The sequence below is a fragment of the Bubalus bubalis genome, chromosome 17, assembly GCF_019923935.1.
Source record: "Bubalus bubalis isolate 160015118507 breed Murrah chromosome 17, NDDB_SH_1, whole genome shotgun sequence".
NCBI lineage: Eukaryota > Metazoa > Chordata > Mammalia > Artiodactyla > Bovidae > Bubalus > Bubalus bubalis.
The window spans coordinates 32,897,514-32,916,541 of record NC_059173.1 but is presented as its reverse complement, the minus strand read 5'-3'; the positions used below and the strand labels follow the sequence as shown (position 1 = coordinate 32,916,541).

At 37.1% G+C, this 19,028-nt stretch overlaps 1 protein-coding gene across 21 annotated transcripts in view; it reads right to left on the bottom strand.

Annotated features, from left to right (window-relative positions):
* Positions 1–19,028, bottom strand: part of RAPGEF2 (Rap guanine nucleotide exchange factor 2) — a 273,080-nt gene that overhangs the window by 17,187 nt on the left and 236,865 nt on the right. For all 21 annotated transcript variants that reach the window (XM_045163133.1, XM_045163134.1, XM_045163135.1 and 18 more), the window contains 10 exons: positions 14,973–15,125; positions 14,542–14,706; positions 12,299–12,406; positions 12,006–12,209; positions 11,797–11,905; positions 11,068–11,314; positions 5,357–5,514; positions 4,497–4,737; positions 2,186–2,569; positions 44–255 (listed from right to left, as the gene is read on the bottom strand). In XM_045163133.1, the coding sequence (XP_045019068.1) occupies positions 44–255; positions 2,186–2,569; positions 4,497–4,737; positions 5,357–5,514; positions 11,068–11,314; positions 11,797–11,905; positions 12,006–12,209; positions 12,299–12,406; positions 14,542–14,706; positions 14,973–15,125 (1,981 nt within the window). The remainder of the gene's footprint in view (positions 1–43; positions 256–2,185; positions 2,570–4,496; positions 4,738–5,356; positions 5,515–11,067; positions 11,315–11,796; positions 11,906–12,005; positions 12,210–12,298; positions 12,407–14,541; positions 14,707–14,972; positions 15,126–19,028) is intronic.

The window sequence follows — 19,028 nt, the reverse complement described above, 5'->3', positions numbered from 1 at the left end:
CCTCCACCGGTGGAGACAGAAATCTTCCAACTTATGTATTTACCTTCGTGAAGGAACGTAAGATCCTTCTTGATCACTGGGAACAGGGGGATGATAGGAGGCTGCAGGTTCTGACTGTTGAGGACATTGCGGTATTTCGCCATGTTTCTGGAAGGATCAAACAGGTCTTGGAGATCTTGAAACAGCTTTTCGTATTTATTGGGAAGTTTCTCCCAGGTAGTTCGCAGTCTTGCCACTGGTGCCAGGTTTAGGCCACTGAGAGGGAAAAAGAAAAGTGGTATAAAATTAAATGACTCGTCCTGTTGAAGGACGGTAGGAATGTATTGCTTATTTATTAACATAGAACACTTCTGCGTGCATGCTGTGTATACACAGGAATGTACAGGATTTGAAGGACTATTAATAATTCTGGGTAATGAGAACTGAAGATGGAAGCAGGGACAGGGCCTTGGGGTTTGGTTTAACCCAAACCCCAAACAGGCCTAAGTACTTGGCACCAAGCAGGCATTTGATAAAGCAGATTAACAAATATCCTGTGACACTGGGTCATCTGTAGAGACGCGGATGGACCTAGAGTCTGTCGTACAGAGTGAAGTAAGTCAGAAAGAGAAAAACAAATATCATATAATACTGCTTATATGTGGACTCTAGAAAAATGGTACAGGTGAACCTAGTTCTAGGGCAGGAATAGAGATGCAGATGTAGAGAATGAATGTATGGATATGAGAAGGAGGGGATGAATTGGGAGATTAAGGCTGACATATATTAATAAACACTACCATGTGTGAAATAGAGAGCTAGTGGGAAGCTGCTGTATAACACAGGAAGCTCACCTCTGCTCTGTGATGATCTAAAGGGGTGGGATGGGGAAGGAGGGGAGGGAGGTCCAGGAGGGAGAGGATATATGTATCCTTATGGCTGACTCACTTTGATGTACAAAAGTAACTAACACAATGTTGCAAAGCAATTGTACCCCAATAAAAATATGTGTATATATATCCTATGATAATAATTTTAAAGCTATAAGAATAATAGTATGATCAAATTCTTAGACAGAAAAAATGACTAATTTAATCATCAGCATCAATTTTGTTCATTGTTTCAATCTGTATTTTCTTCCAGCCTCTAAGCACTTAGAGGAGAAGAAAATTAACATTTAGTAGGCATCCATATGCCCTGTGCAAGTGATGGAACTCTATACACATTATACTATTTAGGTTACTTGATAACTCTTTGGGTCATTGTTATTTTATACAGAAATAAATTGACATTCAGAGAAATTCAAATAATTTGCCCCAAGTCACAGAGCTAAAAAAAAAATGGCAAATACAGATTTTCTGGGCTTTAAATCAGCATACAAGGTGTTTTTTTTTAAACTGAAGTACAGCTGATTTACAATGATGTGTTAGTTTTAGGTGTACAGCACAGTAATTTGTCATTTTTCAATACACTCACACACACAAACATACATATCTGTTCTTCTTCAGATTCTTTTCTGTTACAGGCTATTACAAAATACTGAGTATAGTTCTCTATGCTATACAGTAGGGCCTTGATGTTTATCTACTTTAAATATGTTAGTTGCTCAGTCGAGTCCAACTCTTCGTGACCTGGACTGTACCCTGCCAGGCTCCTCTGTCCATAGAATTCTCCAGTCAAGAATAGTGGAATGGCTTGCCATTTCTTACTCCAGAGGATCTTCCTGACCTAGGGATCAAACCCAGGTCTCCTGCATTGCAGGCAGATTCTTTACCATTTGAGCCATCAGGGAAGCCCATTTTACATATAATAGTGTATATATTTTAAACCAAACTCCTAAATCATCCTTCTCTCTCTCTCTCCCATTTGCTAACCATAAGTTTATTTCGTATGTCTATGGGTCTACTTGTTTTGTAAATAAGTTCATTTACACATAGATATATATATTTAGGTTCCACATATAAATGATACCATATGATATTTGTCTTACTCTGTCTGACTTTACTTAGTATAATAATCTCTAGGACCATCCATTATAAGACTTTAAATAAAGGGTTACAATTAGGATTCAGAGAAAAAGAATTATTCCATATGACACAATTCAAAAACTACTACACTCCTACAAATTGTATGGCTTTCCTGGATTGATATAATATTTTTTAACCTGTAAAGTGAATCAACTCTTACGATGAACATGCTCTCTCACCTGATGATCGCAAACATGGAGTTAAAATTCTTGCACTCCCTACAGTGCAGAGCTATCTTGATGAAATGCTTAATGATCTTCATCCTCTTCAGCTGGTTTGTCTCCCGCAGAATCTCGGATGCTACCCAAAACGTCTCCTGGTTAATGACTTCCTCGAACGTCTTCAGGTTGGCACAGCTGGTTTTTGATTTGAGCTTGAATAAGTCATCGATGTACTCAGTGGGCTCGATGTTGCGGAAAAGCTCGAAGTTGCGCATGGAGAGCTGTGTGGCCACCTCCACGGTGCTGAGCTGCAGCAGTGAGATCTGGCTCTCTCGCAGCAGCTCCTGTGCATCCTCATCCGAGCAAAGGGTTTCCGTCTCCATGTTGTTTTTCAAGTAATACCTGTGAGAGACACAGAATCCAAAGCCTGAGCAGCAATCTCAAAACATTCCTGGAAGAATGCTGCTGTCTACAGAACAGCAATGAGAACGTGCTGCTGAATGATGCAGGGACTCTGCTTGGCAGATGGAGGAGGCAGTGGCTCCTTAGACGCCAGACCACAGAACCCCATCCAGAAGCCACTGATAGAAGCAAACACATCACATGGAACTGCATTTGTATCACCTGCAATCCATTTTCTACTACTCTTCCTTCGTTCTAGATGATTATTATTATTATTTTTTTGCTAATAAGGACAGAAAATAGCTGAACTTAGATAATCGGTTTAAATAAGGAAATGGGATCCAAGGAAGGAAGCGAGAATCCAACACAGCGTGACCACTCTGTTCCCTGGAGATTCTTTGTGACTACTGGTTCACCTACTTATTCAAATACCAAAGAAACCTGTAAGCCATTTGCCTCTATTTGATGCTATGAGGAGAACGATCCTAAGATGGACTTTGACTTTCGAATATCTGATTTTCACAAAAACCCTACACATATGTGGGGTGTGTGTTTTTCCTGCTTGTCAGATGAAGAAACAGAGGCTCAGAAAGATGAACACCAGCTGTAGAGAGAGAACTCAGGGTCAGTGCGCCTTTCTCTTTGTCAGCAACTTGTCCAAAGAGAATGCAAATGTTTACTCTGTTCATTTTTTTTTTTTTAACTGATTTTATAGAAAGATGCTTTTTTTTTTTTTAACTGATTTTATAGAAAGATGCTTTCTTAAGCCAGACTCCATAAAGGAAGAAACAGAATGAGAATTGTGGTCCTGTCAAACTGGCCTTCTGCATATTTCGCCAAAGCTGATGTGACAGAAGACACAGACCTCGGGGCTTGACAGTCATAGATGGTCTCAGCTTTGATTACTCACGAAGCCCGTGATGTGAATCCATTTATAATTTTGCTGAGCAATGACTGTGAATCAGGACTCTGCACCTCAGTGGAGATGTGGAGAACCCCATCATGATCACAGACAGATCAATGATATTTAAATGATAACAAGAAAAACGGACACTACCTACCAGAGTTGGGGCTGGCAATAAAGTGAAAGTGAAGAAGAGCAAGAAAGTTATAGCTGACAGAAAAAAAACAGAAGTTCGGAATGAATTAAATCAGGTTTAGATGTTTAACACAAAAGGCAAGATACAATGAAACACTCCATATGATGAGAAAAAAAGAAAAAAATGTGATTTATGAAAACACTCATTTTTCAGAAAGTGCAAAATCTAGTCATTATATGAAAGCCAAGACATAACTACTTTTCCAACTTTCCCTAATTTGTGATTTGAGAATATCAATGGAAACACCATTTAAGAGACTGACAAAACCATCTGAGAGGCTGACAAAATCCCATACAATGTTTTCCTGCAAATACAAGGCAGCAGAAGACCAAGCCCTGAAGCAACTAAGCTTTGGTTCCAGTGTTAAGGATATTTCATTAGTGTCATGAACAATAATAGGCAGCTTTAGCCAACCACACTGTCATAGATATCTCCACCTAAACAAATGAAGCTCCTAGAAAAGTCAGGTAGGCAGAAGCAAATGGCAGAAGAAGGTGGAAGGTGTGTTGTGAATGTACATCTCCCAGGAGACGGCTGTGCCTTTCTGCCAGCCCCGTGTCCTGATGGGAGCACGAGCACTGGTGAGCAGCAAGGAACGGTCAGGTCACAGCACCCTTGTTTTGCACAAGTTCCTAAGAGATCCTTGTGAGGGTCAACCATCTACTGTGTGCATTCCCTTTGATATGGCAATGCTCAGTGAATGAGGGAAATCTTTTTAATCTTCAGGGATACTTATTTTAAAAACCCTTCGAAAGTGTTCACCGGCCGTTGGTGTGGGGTTTGGGGAGGTGGGGGTAGAGAAATCCAACAGGATGAATAACGTCTACCTTCCGCTCAACTGTATTCTGTCAGCAAGTTTGGAAAGCTGATCTGGAAGCCTTCTTTGCTTGATCACTCCCTCTGGTGTGACAGAGACTTCACAGAGCGAGTACTGATCTGGGGTGGCGGTCACGGCAAACTCCCGGATGGCCTGAACAACCACTTCCTTCGCCGTAGTGTCCTTACTGATCATGATGTATCGGCTTTGCTGGTCAGCCTTGAAAACCCTTAGCACTTGATCTGGCAAATCTGGTGGAAAGAAGAGTCATATGTCAGTAGAAAGGATTTCAGTACATGGTAATAAAATTAAACAAAGCAATGTGAAAAAAATTCTCAGAAAAGACAATGCTAAACTTCCATCTCTCCCTTACATCAGCAATTCTTCTTCAAAGATTGATTCAGTCAACATACAGGCACACTGAATGAACACATTTGCCCTAGGATAACCAAATGATCCACAGACAAACAGATCAGATCACAATAGCAGCAGTTAAAGTTGTCAGGTTGGCAGCAGAAAGGAAAAAATTTAAATCTAAAGTTCATCTTTATTATATTGAAAAATCCAGGAAGCTGATCTAAAATATGCCTCTTACTTTTTATTTAATATGACCTGATAATATCTGCATGGTACCATATTAACTTCATTTTATGAAAGGGAACATCTGAGAGATCCATTTGCTTGTGGGCATACTAAATTAGTCTGAGTAATAATAAAAAAAAAACAGTTCCAACTGTTTGAAATTTAAATTTATCATGACTGTTAGCATCTGACAGAGTCCATGCCAAAGCAAGAGAGATACATATAGCATTACCATTAGATTAGGGGGGAAAAAAGAGAAAAAAACAAAACTATATGAGTGGTGCTCACCAGGAGTAGCACTGAAGTCTAAAATTCGATGGTGTGACTGCAGTAAATCAGGATTACTGGACGATAAGGTTCCGCTGACAGGCAGTGCAGTTGGGATGTGCTTAGTCTGCCTTAATCCTACTATGCTGTCATCTTGAGACTGACCAATCCCGATATCACTGAACCAGGAAAAAAGGTACAAAATAAACGATCAGCAAGTTAAAAAGTTATAACTCACCAATAGATAGTGCACACAGATAAGAAATAAACCGTATTTCAGAATACTACCAGTTAATGTACAAATATTAATAAATTTGATTGTAAATTACAAAAGCTGCTACTGCTTGTGTATCCAACTCAAGTGCATGTTTCTCTAAAACCTGTCTTTTTAACTAGATGAATCATAACGAGTATTAGTAGTTTCTGAGTTACAGACATATATTTAAGAAAAGATAAGTCCGAGTTAGTCATGGAAATAGAGTTAAGAAAAAGCACATTTTAAGAGAGGCATTTAGTCACTCAAATGATGACTTCTGCCTCAGAATGATAAGTTGTTTTATAATCTTATCTTTAAGAACTGAAGAAATTGAGTAAAATGAATGGAGGAAAAAAAGTCCAAACTGTCCCAATTTCATCCTCCAGTGTTTGAGAGAGATAAATGAGATCACAATAGAGTCAAATGTAAAGAAAGCCTGACACAGACATTATTTCTTAATTATATGGAGCATAAAAAAGTAGTGGTGCATGGTGACATTTCTTGGCACCAGAGAAGAGGCAGTGGAAATCCAATGACTCACTTTTACTTTTAACTCTCTACTTAAAATTTCTAGTTCTAGATTTAAGCTCCAAGAGTACTGCTTACTATTGATGGCTACAAATTCACTTCCATTTATAAAAGCCTGGGCATAACTCTTGAAACATGATTTAATAATACATAAAAACTATTTCTAGATTTGAAGGGCCAACTATTTCCAAAACAAAACATCAGAATAAAGCAGTAAGCACAAACACAAAATTAATAGAACACAAGCAAATGGTTATAGTTCTGACCAATTTCTATAAGTACCTTGAAATGAAGAGAAAGAAGATTATACTAAGGTTGAGACATAAATCAAGGTGTCATAAAATTAAGATGCAGCATCATTAAGTTTTTAGACATGACAGCTTGATCATAATACTTACTATCTGCCATTTTTAATGGCTGTGCAAAAAAAAAAAAAACAAAAACAACAAAAAAAAAACCTAGCAGCATTCTTCCTTTTTATTTGGGAGAGAAATGGAAATTACAAAGGCAAATAAGTAAGGACAAGACTTGGGATGATGTTAGTATAAATCCTTCAAAACTCATATGTGAACATGGTCCAGAGATCCCACTCCTGGGCATATATCTGGAGAAAACACCAATCTGAAAAGACATATGCACTCCATTTACAGTTACACTGCAGCACTATTTACAATGGCCAGGACATGGTAACAACCTAAGTGCCCATGAATGGAAGAACGGATAAAGAAGATACGGTATACACACACAATGGCATATTTCTTAGCTATAAAAAAGGAAGAAATAATGCCATTTGTAGCAATATAGGTGGACCCAGAGATGAGCATACTAAGGGAAGGAAGTCTGACAGAGAATGACAAATCTATTATATTGCTTATGTGTGGAATATTTAAAAAAAAATTATACAAATGAACTTATTTACAAATCAGAAATAGACTCATAGATATAGAAAACATATGGTTACCAAAGGAGAAAGGGGAGGCAGAGGAATAAATTAGGAGTTTGGAATTAACATATGCACACTACTATGTAAAAAACAGATAACAAGGACCCTCTGTATATAGCACAAGAAACTACACTCAATCTCTTATAATAATAATGGAAAAGAATCTAAAAAAGAATGAATACACAAACATATATACTTATAAAAGTGAATCACTTTGCAGTACACCTGAAACTAAGAAATATTATAAATCAACTAGATTTCAATAAAAATTTAAAAAATTCTTAGCTATATTCATAACAAAACTATATTTCTATTTAAGTGCATAGAGGCATGTATATATAGACAAAAAGGATTAATGTCCATTAAAACATTCACATTATTAGTGGAATTTTATCTTTCAACCTTATAAAGCAGCCTTTACTGCCCAAAATATGAAATGTCATACAGGACTCGAGACAACTGCTGTGGACTCAGGCCAAAGACAGAGTCAACTGGGCTCCTGCTGGCGCAGATGCTATCAGTACTGGTCAGACACTCTGGGCATCCCCAAAAGGTGGCCTTCTTCAGACCCGTTTCCCAGCAACATGTCACACCCAACATGGTGATCTAACACTCTACTCTCACGCGTGTCTCTGCCATCCACAGACACAAGAGTACTCCTGGATTGAAACTGTGTTAAAGTACAGATCAAGCTCAGAAAGGTCCACCTCTGAGCGCAGCCTCTTCCTGCTGGACCTCTCGAACTCTGTCATTGTTACTGAGATTTTTTTGACCTTGGTTAACTTTGTATGTAGTCTGTTGGCTATTCTCTCTTTCTTTTGGGTTTAGCAGTCTTTCTCCACTTACTCAACAACTGGACCTGAGCTCTACTGTCCTCTACTGTCCTACCCTCTCTACTCACATCCCTCTACTAGGGCTGTCCTTGCCAGGTGGCCACCGTCTGGCACCTTAGCTTCTGTGATACTGATAATGTTTGAAAGAGAGAGAAAAACAAACAAACAAACAATATATCTAGAATATTTATCTACTTGACTACTTTGATAAGCTTTGTTAGAAAAAAAAAAAAATCTTTGTAAACATATGCTGATTATTAGGAAAGATTTGCAATTTTCAGGCAAGAATACTGGAGTGGGGTGCCATTTTCTACTCCAGGGGATCTTCCCGACCCAGGGATGGAACCTGCATATCTTGCATCTCCAGCACTGGCAGTCAGAATCTTTACAACTAGCACCTGGGAAGCCCCAAGTAATGACTACTATTAAATCAAGTCTATGCTGCTGCTGCTGCTAAGTCACTTCAGTCGTGTCCAACTCTGTGCAACCCCATAGACAGCGGCACACCAGGCTCCCCCATCCCTGGGATTCTCCAGGCAAGAATACTGGAGTGGGTTGCCATTTCCTTCCCCAATGCATGAAAGTGAAAAGTGAAAGTGAAGTCGCTTAGTCGTGTCTGACTCTTAGTGACCCCATGCACTGCAGCCTACCAGGCTCCTCCATCCATGGGATTTTCCAGGCAAGAGTACTGGAGTGGGGTGTCATTGCCTTCTCCAAATCAAGTCTATATATCAACATAAAAGATCCTACAGTCTACTGAGCCTTCTTTTAAATATAATTATTCTTCTCAATTATATTACATATATAGATGATTTCAAATATTTTTCATATAAAATGTTTATTTTTTTTTTTTGAGTTACAACTGCTTTACAATGTTGTGCTAGTTTCTGTTGTACAACAAAGTGATTCAGCCATATGTATACATATATCCCCTCCCTCTAGGACTTCCCTCTCACCACCCGTCACCCCGCCCTCCCCCATCCCACCTATCTAGTTCATCAAAGAGCAGAGAGATCCAAATTTAAACTACAATGAGGTATTGTAAACTCACACCAGTCAGAATGGCCATTATCAAAAAACCTCAAACTATAAATGTTGGGGAAGATGTGGAGATAAGGGATCCTCTTGCACTATTGGTAGGAATGTTAACTGATAAAGCCACTAAGGAGGTTCCTTATAAAACTAAAAACGGAGCTACCATATGACCCAGCAATCCCACTACTGAGCATATACCCTGAGAAAACCATGATTCAAAAAGACACATGTGCAGCCTCAATGTTCACTATAGCAGTATTTACAATAGCCAGGACATGTCCACTGACAGATGAATGGATAAAGATGTGGTCCATAATGAAATGTTTAAATGAGTCATATATGCTCTTCAATGTAAATTATTTAAGATGTCTCCTCGGTGCTTCCAAATCAACGATCTATTTATCATCCTTTTTTCTTTTCCCTTTTCTAGATTTTGAGTATCTTTCCAAATACACATAATAATGTTATACATCCAAATACACACAGTAATGTTATGCACAGTATTCTTATCCTGTGTCCTTTGCCAACACCCTGTACTAGGGATGGATTTCATCTCAGCTCTTACATGTCACATTTCTATTAATACTCACCAGGGTCATGCTGACTTGTGTTAGATTGTTTTAAAGGTTCATATTTAACTCATGGTCAGATATAACTCTGTTTTTAGTTATTGTGCTGCTAATAATTCTACATTTAAGTAATTTTCTTATCCACTTAAAAATGTGTTTTTCATTATGAAGGGTGACTTAAAAAATCAATTCCTATTTTCTGTAATGCCAGCAGGCCTAATCCACTGTCTCTTAGAAACTTACTTGGTACAAACACACTCTCAAGTCTATAAATACTGCCATTGTACACACTGCTGATCCTTAGGACTCTGCTGTAGCAGTCTTTTCTAGCTAATATGAAAGAATCAATCATTATAGTTTAATAGGGACACAAGTTTGATATTCAATACACTAACAGCATATTCTAGAACATAGCTCTAAAATCTTTGTATGAGCGCTCGCTTCCGCAGCACATATACTAAAATCTTTGTATGAAATTTTTATCAGAAGTGGAATTAGAAAAGACTCGATAAAGTCTGAATGGTTATATGTATTGCTCCTTTGTAAGACCTATTAGATCATGAAAGAAAGAAAAACAATAACCCTTATGTTTTCAACTTATCTCATATTACTGTAGTTAGAGGAATATATAATAAATAAATTTTGGGCACCCATGTAATTTAATATTTTAAAAAATTTTGACTGATGGCAATTGGGATTTATGGGGCTTCCCAGGTGGTTCAGTGGTAAAGAATCCACCTGCCAAGCAGGAGATGTGGGTTGGATGCTTGGGTTGGGAAGATTGCCCCAAAGGAAATGGCAAGCCCATTCCAGTCTTCTTGCCTGGGAAATCTTATGGACAGAGGAGCCTGGTGGGCTCAGAGAACTGGACACAACTTAGTAATTAAACCACCACCACAAACTGAAGTTTATAAAACATCCACAGACCTAGAAGAAGCTAAAGTGAAAAAAAAAGTGAGCAAACAAGCAAAGTTTTAAAAGCGTGACGCTTGCAACTCTGTCTGGTATGAGCTGTTGGCATAAACGAACAGCCAAGAAAAGATTCAAGAATACACCTGACATGCTGACTGCAGAGCACAGCAGGAGGAAAAAAGGAGTTCTGTGCTTGGTTGGTGATGTCTTGTCAACAGTTAAGTAACTGAAAACAGGAGACAGAAGCAAAAAGACAAAGGCAAGGGTAGATAGTAGCAGCTGGGAGCCGCAAAAACTCAGCTGGCAAAAGCAGATGCTGATGGTGGAAAACACACCTAGAAACAAAGATATAAGAGCAGAAACAACCCCATCATGCCATGGGGGAGACAGGAGTAAAGTCACATTCTTGCTTTTTAAAAGTCCAAATGAGGAATAAAATAATTCAAACAAAGAAATGCTAACTATCTCTAAGAAGATTGGAGTAGGCAAGCAAGTGGCAAAAATGGGGTAAAAACAATTGTCCAGTTACCTCTAAGATAGCTCTGCCATGAAAGCTAAAACAATTTTTACACTCCTGAGTAAACATTACATCATTACCTTCGCTTATTATTTTAATACAATAATAGAATGCAGAGAAAATTTATACAGACACTCACTTATATGGTTTCTGTGGCAAGATACTGATCCGAGTCTTGTCGAGTATCTTTTTGAGCTTGTTCCTTCCCCCAACAGTGTTGGCTTTGCTTTTCTTATTTACTTTTTCAAGTCCTATCACTTGCTCTACATCTACTGCGAGATCTGGAATGGAGTAGCGACTGGCCTTTTTGATGTCTCCAATTTTAGGGAGGTGAGGGGCACCATTTCTCTTCTCTTCTGATAATCTTGTTAGAAGTTCTTTAAATACTAAAGAGGAAACAAACACCAAAAAACATCCATTACTGGAAATCTGAATAATTCAAAGACAACTGTAGAACTTGGAAACAGATACTAAGTATAGACTGCCATGATCAAAACTGTAATCCTGTAGAAAAACACTCCTACAAGGAATGAATGACACCAAGAATCTGTTTTGTATGTTTTCTGCCACGTCTACTCAGAATAAGTTACAGGTATTTATTGACAGATTTTTATTCTTTACAATAAAATATTTATCAATAAAAATATCAATAAAATTAAATGTTATGGTCCTCAAGTAAGTAGGCTTTTATTTAAATCTAATTATATGCTTATATAATTAATTCTGTATCTATGCATTTTACTATAAATTTTCAATTCTTATGATGCTTGAATTATAAGCAATGACTTTTCATGATTAAGACATAAATGTTTAAATAAAAGACCAAAAGGAGAAAAATGAGACTATGCAAAAAATGCAAAATACTTACCAAATAAATTGGTTTTCACAGTGATAGATAAATGTGTGTTATTTCTAAGAATTTCCATGGCTTTTGATAGCTGAATATTTTCAAAGTTTTGACCATTTACTTCTAGTATCTAAAAATGAAGTTATAAAATTAATTTCAGTTTCCCAATTGACTGAAGGAAAAGAAGACACCAGTGTTCACCATTACGTTTGCAACTAGAAATGCCATACCTGATCCCCTCGTTTCAAGCCCGCTTCTGTTGCTTTGCTAGCTGAATCTACACTGTCAACAAAGATTCCAAATCCTTTCTCTGAGCCTCCAAGTAAGATAAAAGGCAAAGGAGCTTCTCGGGCTGGTTTCGTTAGCGTCATCAGTCTTCTTTTTGCTTTAGCTGCACATGCAATATTTAACAGCCTTAGATGTCCACCCATTTTCTACAAGAGTTCAAAAAGAGTGGTTTCAAGGATGGGCTGAATAAAATGAACTGAAAGCTGTGATTAAAAAAAAAAATCACAAATATTACCTCTCTTTCCAGATTATTTTCAAATTCTTCTAGAAATCGAGTCATTGCAGGATCTCCTTCAAAGTCATTGAAGTGATTATTCACCCACAATAATACTACCCGCGTAACCTGAAAAATCAATTAATTTTTAATAGGTTTTCTTCTTTCTAGTGCTAAAGATTTGTGGTTAAGGTCATTGCAAAAAAAAGATATCCAACAAACAATTTACGTAACAACAATGAACACAAAAAACAATAACAAAACCTTTAGATTTTATTGATGAGGATACCTTTCTGAAAATATATATTAATACTTTAAATTTGGACTTTATATTGAAGGATGGTAATTAATATATATCTGGCTTGCTCTCAAAATATATTTGAAACAGGTCACAACAAAAACTGAAGGGAAAAAAAGAATCAAAATAAATTAATACACAAGAAGATAGAAACTTTAACATCTACAATTCTGCACGAAAAATGAGTTGCCTTTCCTTACTCTGCTCACATGTTTTCACTGAGCCCTACACCTTTATACATCACAATACACACACTCAGCTATGGAATATTTGCTTTATACCAGCAGGAACTATGCAACCTTCATTAGACTATAAGTTCCATGAAGACAACCTTATCTGTTATGTTCTAAGGACATCCTTAACATTTATAACAACACCTGGCTCAGAGTAAACTCTCAATAAAATTTTACCAAATGAAAGGAGTATAACTGCAACTTTAAATTAAAAAGCACTTGTTTTACTTTATGTGAGTTTAACTTTCTCAATCTTGAATAATAAGATCAAAGAAATTTTCCATAGCATTGTTTTCAAGCATTAACTAACCTCTTAAAGCAGGAAAATGAAATATGCTATTCTAGCAGGAAAGAAACAGATGTGACAGTATGCATTTAATCTTTAAACTACAGTTAAAATACTGTTTACAGTTAAATACAGTGGGGCAATTTATAGTATATAATCTGAGAAAACACTCAGGAGTCAAGTTGATATTTATATTAATTTTTTGTCATTTATTATCACTATTGACCATTTTTCAAGTTGAAGAAACCAAGATTATTGTCTCTCCTGAACCTATATCCTTAATACCTGACCTTTTCATAAAATTAAAATTTTGTAGCTGAGAAGCCACCTTAAACGTCTACTAGCCGTATTCCAGGTTAGAAAAACGAGATTTGTAAATCATGAATTGAATACTCCAACTACCGCCACCAATACCTTTAAGATGCAGTAAGAGATTGCTGTGAGCCAGACAGTACCAAGTTATTCGTCTTCACAACAACCCCAAAATGACACAGATTACTATTTTACAAATAAAGAGATGAGTGACAGGAGAAAAATGGCAGAGGTAATACTCAAAGCAAGTTTTACAGCAGAGGACCTTAGCTGAGGTCGTCTACGCCTGTGACTCTCAGATGATGATAGGAAGAGCATCACTGTCCCATGACTGCTCTCAGGCCAAGGAGTAGTCAGCAGCAGGGCCAGCTTTGGAGCTGGAAGCCTTTTGCTGTTTGTCCCCAGTTCTGGGTTTCCCACCCTGCCTCTCCCATGTTGGGCCTCACAGAAACAAGGCCATCATATGGAAGGAGAAAGGAGTACAGGCTAGTTCATTCTCAAACCTCACAAGACTAGGAACTTCATCACCCTCTCTGGCCTTGAAAAAGAGCCTGACTCAAGAGCTGGTGAAGAGGATCAGCTCAGAATTATAAGACAGGGCCCTACCCACCCACAGTGGTTGAGAGGAGATGCTGTTTTGGGGCAACTGAAAACCAATAACTTCTATGTGGTGTACACTGGCCAGCTACTGAACCAGAGGATGCACATTCCCAAGGAACCCAGGTGTTTGGGGGTTGTGTTTTAATAGAATTTTCAACAGAACTAGAGTCTAAACATTTGTTGAGGGGAAAGGAATTGAGATAGCAGAGGAGGAGGATATGAAGCTCACTTCCTCCCAAAAATACATCAAAAATACATCAACATATGGAATGATTCTCACGGAAAATCTACTGAAACATTTGTTGTCCAATGTATTAGCTTTTGTGTTAAAAAAGAAAATTCTAGGGCTGAACTTAGAATCTATAACAAGAATTAGTATTTGTAACATCCCTTTTCTTTTGCTTAAAAAGTACATTCTCTTAACCCACCAACATAATTTGAACATAACTGGTGTAATAATTGTATATATTAAAGTTCTTTAACTTTATATCTGAATGTTTCACATTTGAAAGGAAACTAGAACGTATCTTCCAACCTTATCCCTGAGGCTCGGGTCATTAAACCACTCCAACAACTTTTTGCCCACTTCCATCGGGCTACAGAGAAAAGTCCTATAGGTCAACAGGAAGTCTTCTATGAACGTTGGATCCACCACTGAATGTTCTTCCACCAAATGCATCGTTAACCTTTCTGAGGTGCCCTGTAACAAATCAAACGTGTCATAAGCATCCTGCATGCGTGGCATCTACATGTACCTTGATTTCAAACCTTCAACGTAAGATCAACTGGGTAGGAAGATACACAATAATGAATAAGACTCCTATTCATCACAGAAATTCAAAGATTCTTTGCAACTGATAGATTTAAGAGAAGTTACACTGAAAAATGAGGAGGGGGCATCCCTAAATCATCACAAGCGATACTACCAAAACCCTCCTCCCTCGGGATGTGGCGTGTTTGTCTCACCTTGATGACAATGTGCCCCTTTCTTGTTCCAGTCCGATCAAGCTCTCGGTGTTCCTTCACCATGACGATCTCTCCTTCCTCTTCAACTTTTTGCATGTTCTTTTCTACTTGGTTGAGGATACGGCAGTAATCTTGCTGGGCTATGCAGACAAACTAGAATAAAATATAAGTCACATGTTAATGATAAAGTGCTTGCAAGAGACCTAGCTGTGCTAATGATTCAGTGTTTTAAATATTTAAGACTGACATTTTTCCATGTCTTTCCCATACTTTCTAAATGAGCTTGGTAATGAACCTTCATCAGACTTCTCTGCTTTTTAATGTATTTCTTCCTTGGTCAAGAAAAGTTTCATTTTTAGAATAATTATATGTAATTTATATTAAAAATCCTAACAATTAAAAATAATCAGAAGGTAAAATTAGAATATTCCTTTCTCATGTCTCTTTTATGATGATTAGAAAACACTGGGGAAGGAGAGTGGACTCTTAGGATAGATACCTAATTAAAAAAAAAAAAAAAAAAGATAGGATATATGTGTGTGTGTGTATATATACATATATATATCTAGATATATGATTTACTTTGCTGTGCACCTGAAACTAACACAGCATTGTAAATTAACTATACACCAATAAAAATTAGAAAAAAAAAGTGCATATCCTTACAACTGTGGTCAGTCAGTCAGCTCAGTCACTCAGTTGTGTCCGACTCTTTGCAACCCCATGGACTACAGCATGCCTGGCCTCCCTGTCCATCAACAACTCCTGGAGTTTACTCAAACTCATGTCCGTTGAGTCGGTGATGCCATCCAATCATCTCATCCTCTGTTATCCCCTTCTCCTTCTGCCCTCAATCTTTCCCAGCATCAGGGTCTTTTCAAATGAGTCAGCTCTTCGCATCAGGTGGCCAAAGTATTGGAGTTTCAGCTTCAGCATCAGTCCTTCCAATGAATATTCAAGATTGATTTCCTTTAGGATGGAATGGTTGGATCTCCTTGCTGTCCAAGGGACTCGCAAGAATCTTCTCCAACACCACAGTTCAAAAGCATCAATTCTTCAGCACTCAGCTTTCTTTATAATTCAACTCTCACACCCATACATGACTACCGGAAAACCCATAGCCTTAACTAGATGGACCTTTGTTGGCAAAGTAATGTCTCTGCTTTTTAATATGCTATCTAGGTTGGTGGGCAGAGCAGCAAAAAATCTTTGGAGAGCGTCTATAGGTGGTTGTTTAATTATCTGTTAGGCTCATGGTCCTAACAGAACAGAAGAATATGGAAAGAATTCAGAATAGAAGGATGCAATGATTGATTTTAATCCAGTCCATCAGGACAGCTGCTGGGTGCCATTTCTGGTTTAAGAATTGTAATGTGCCACCTGAATCCAGGGGACTAAGCTAAGGAGCCACCACTTTTTTTAGGCTGTGACTTTTTGTTTTACTATCAGTGGGCAGGTAAAAAACTGGGACTCTCTGGTGCTTAAGAAATCCTACCCTGCTAATCAAATCATCACAGAATTGTTTTTAAGAAGAAATTCTCTTAACTGCCCCCATCCTTCCTCACTGTGGCTTCTAGGGCCAGGTTAACTGATTCAGACATGAGCTTTACTACCTCTCATTGTGGAATCCTGAGAAAAGAACCTGTGGGTCTTATTTTGCATCTGAAAAGGGGAAATAATCCTAATAGCACCAGCCTCAAAGGGTTGTTGTGGAGGTTTAATGAAATAATCCAGGTAAAGCTCCTCCACTGTGCTAGATACATAATATGTGCTTGATAAATTTTATTATTTAAAAATGATGTAAAAACATAATTATCACTTAGTGGGTTTTAAAAATTTGAAAAGATTTTGAGAGCAACAATTTTTTAAAAGATAATTTTAATAAATGATATCGAAATTCAAAGATATCCATGCAGTAGATATTACAAATGTGTGATTATATTATAAAAGAAATCAGCTTAGAAAGGCTGTTCAAAAAGATCCACAAAGGAAGCCACATATTTTTTAAGCTCAAATCATTATTCCTCATAACTGATATTAAGGTTAATCCTTGCTCTTAAAGAAGTTAACAAAAATGTGCACATCAAGCAATTACTCCTCCATGACCTCAAAGATAAAAGAATTCAGGACTCAGAGCAATCCATTTAATTATATTTCTTAGTAGTTTTAAAGAAAGTGAAGAATGAATTCCAGAAATCGCTTATTACACAAAGTAACCAGAAGCCAGTGAGGAGGTAAGAATAGATTTTTAACTTAAAATTTTTGTCTTCTCTGAATTTTGAATAATTTATTCTTATTTTAGAAATCATTTTTAGGGTAGGTCAAATATACTTCAATAAAATATATATATTTAAAATTGCAAAAAAATCATTTAGGAATGAAGGAAGAATGAACATTTCTTTTCTCCTTTAATGTGAAAGGTTAAAAGAGAGGGAATGGCTAAATTATAGCATATGGCAGATAAAAGATGCTGCTGCTGCTAAGTCACTTCAGTTGTGTCCGACTCTTTGCGACCCCACAGATGGCAGCCCACCAGGCTCCCCCATCCCTGGGATTCTCCAGGCAAGAACACTGGAGTGGGTTGCCATTTCCTTCTCCAATGCATCAAAGTGAAAAGTGAAAGTGAAGTCGCTCAGTCGTGTCCGACTCCATATTCTTGATGTTACATCGTTTTTTAAAAAATTTTAAACCAAATATTGTAACAATGATTTTAATAGTGATGATGACATCATTATTATTACATTGTGGCTGCCTGACAGGAACTTTCTCACTTTATCCTCCCAACCTCCCATGGCATTCATGGGATGCCATGAAGGTGCCATTATCCCCACTGCACAGATGAAGAGACAGCCATACCAACGTCATGCTAGTCTCCCAATGTCTCATAAGTATGTGCTTGCTAATTTAAAATTATATACATGGATATAAAAATTGTGGAATATAACAAAATCAATTATTACTTTTTAAGAATTATTTTTAAATGAAAAAAAGATGAACATTTTTAATGATAAAGGGTACCAATCACAAAGGAGAATGATTATTATTTCTGAGCAATGCAAATAACAAGCAATTTTCATTGTTTAATATACTTTTCTATATTTTGCATACTTTATGCATAATCAACAAAGCTTTTTTCAGAAGTAGCAGCAGCAGTTCACATGGAAGAAATAGCATACTACAACATTGCTTCTTCCACTGAGTTGGTTAATATAAAAAACTAATTTTTTTATTCGTTTAGAATCAAAAAGTTAAAATTCAAAAAGCACAGGCTTTTGTTGTAAGCAATTATGGATAGCTAAGTAAAATTTTTTTAATGCCAAAAACTACCTCCAAACTCATATCTTTAACACTGACCACAGGTTTGCGTATGTTTGAAATATGTGGTTCTTGCCTGAAAAATATTTTTAATTTTTTTTCTTTTTACAGGACAGCAAGTTGTTCTCAGTCTCCAAATAATTTTAGGTGTTCTTTCTTATCCTCATTTTTAGAGAACATAATTATATTGTTTATCTCCTAAAAAAGGAATATATCCTTGAGTTAAAACAAGTAGAAAGATAAAAAGAAAATGCATTTTGCAATGTACTATAATTAATCCTCTTGACTAAGGACTTAAAGAAATTAGAATAAATTTGATTTGAAATTCTTAGTGTCTAGACAGACATTTTTGGCATTTCTTCTGCAGCAAACTGAAATACCATCCAAAAATGAAAAAAAAAAAAAGGAATCCCAAATTGAATTTCCAATATGGCCATGCAGCACTGACATCGCAAAAGAAATACACTTTAGATGAAAATATTAATTATTTAATTAGCAAATTTATTTTTGCTTTAAGAAATTTTTAGATATAACATTAAATTCAAAGAAAAAATAGGTATGATAAAGCCAGTTGAAAATTTGTGAGTTGCCAACAAAGATCACCGACTCAACGGACGTGAGTTTGAGTAAACTCCAGGAGTTGGTGATGGACAGGGAGGCCTACAGCACTGTAGTCCATGGGGTTACAGAGAGCTGGACGAGACTGAGTGACTGAACTGAACCAAGGTGTGTCTAGTCAAA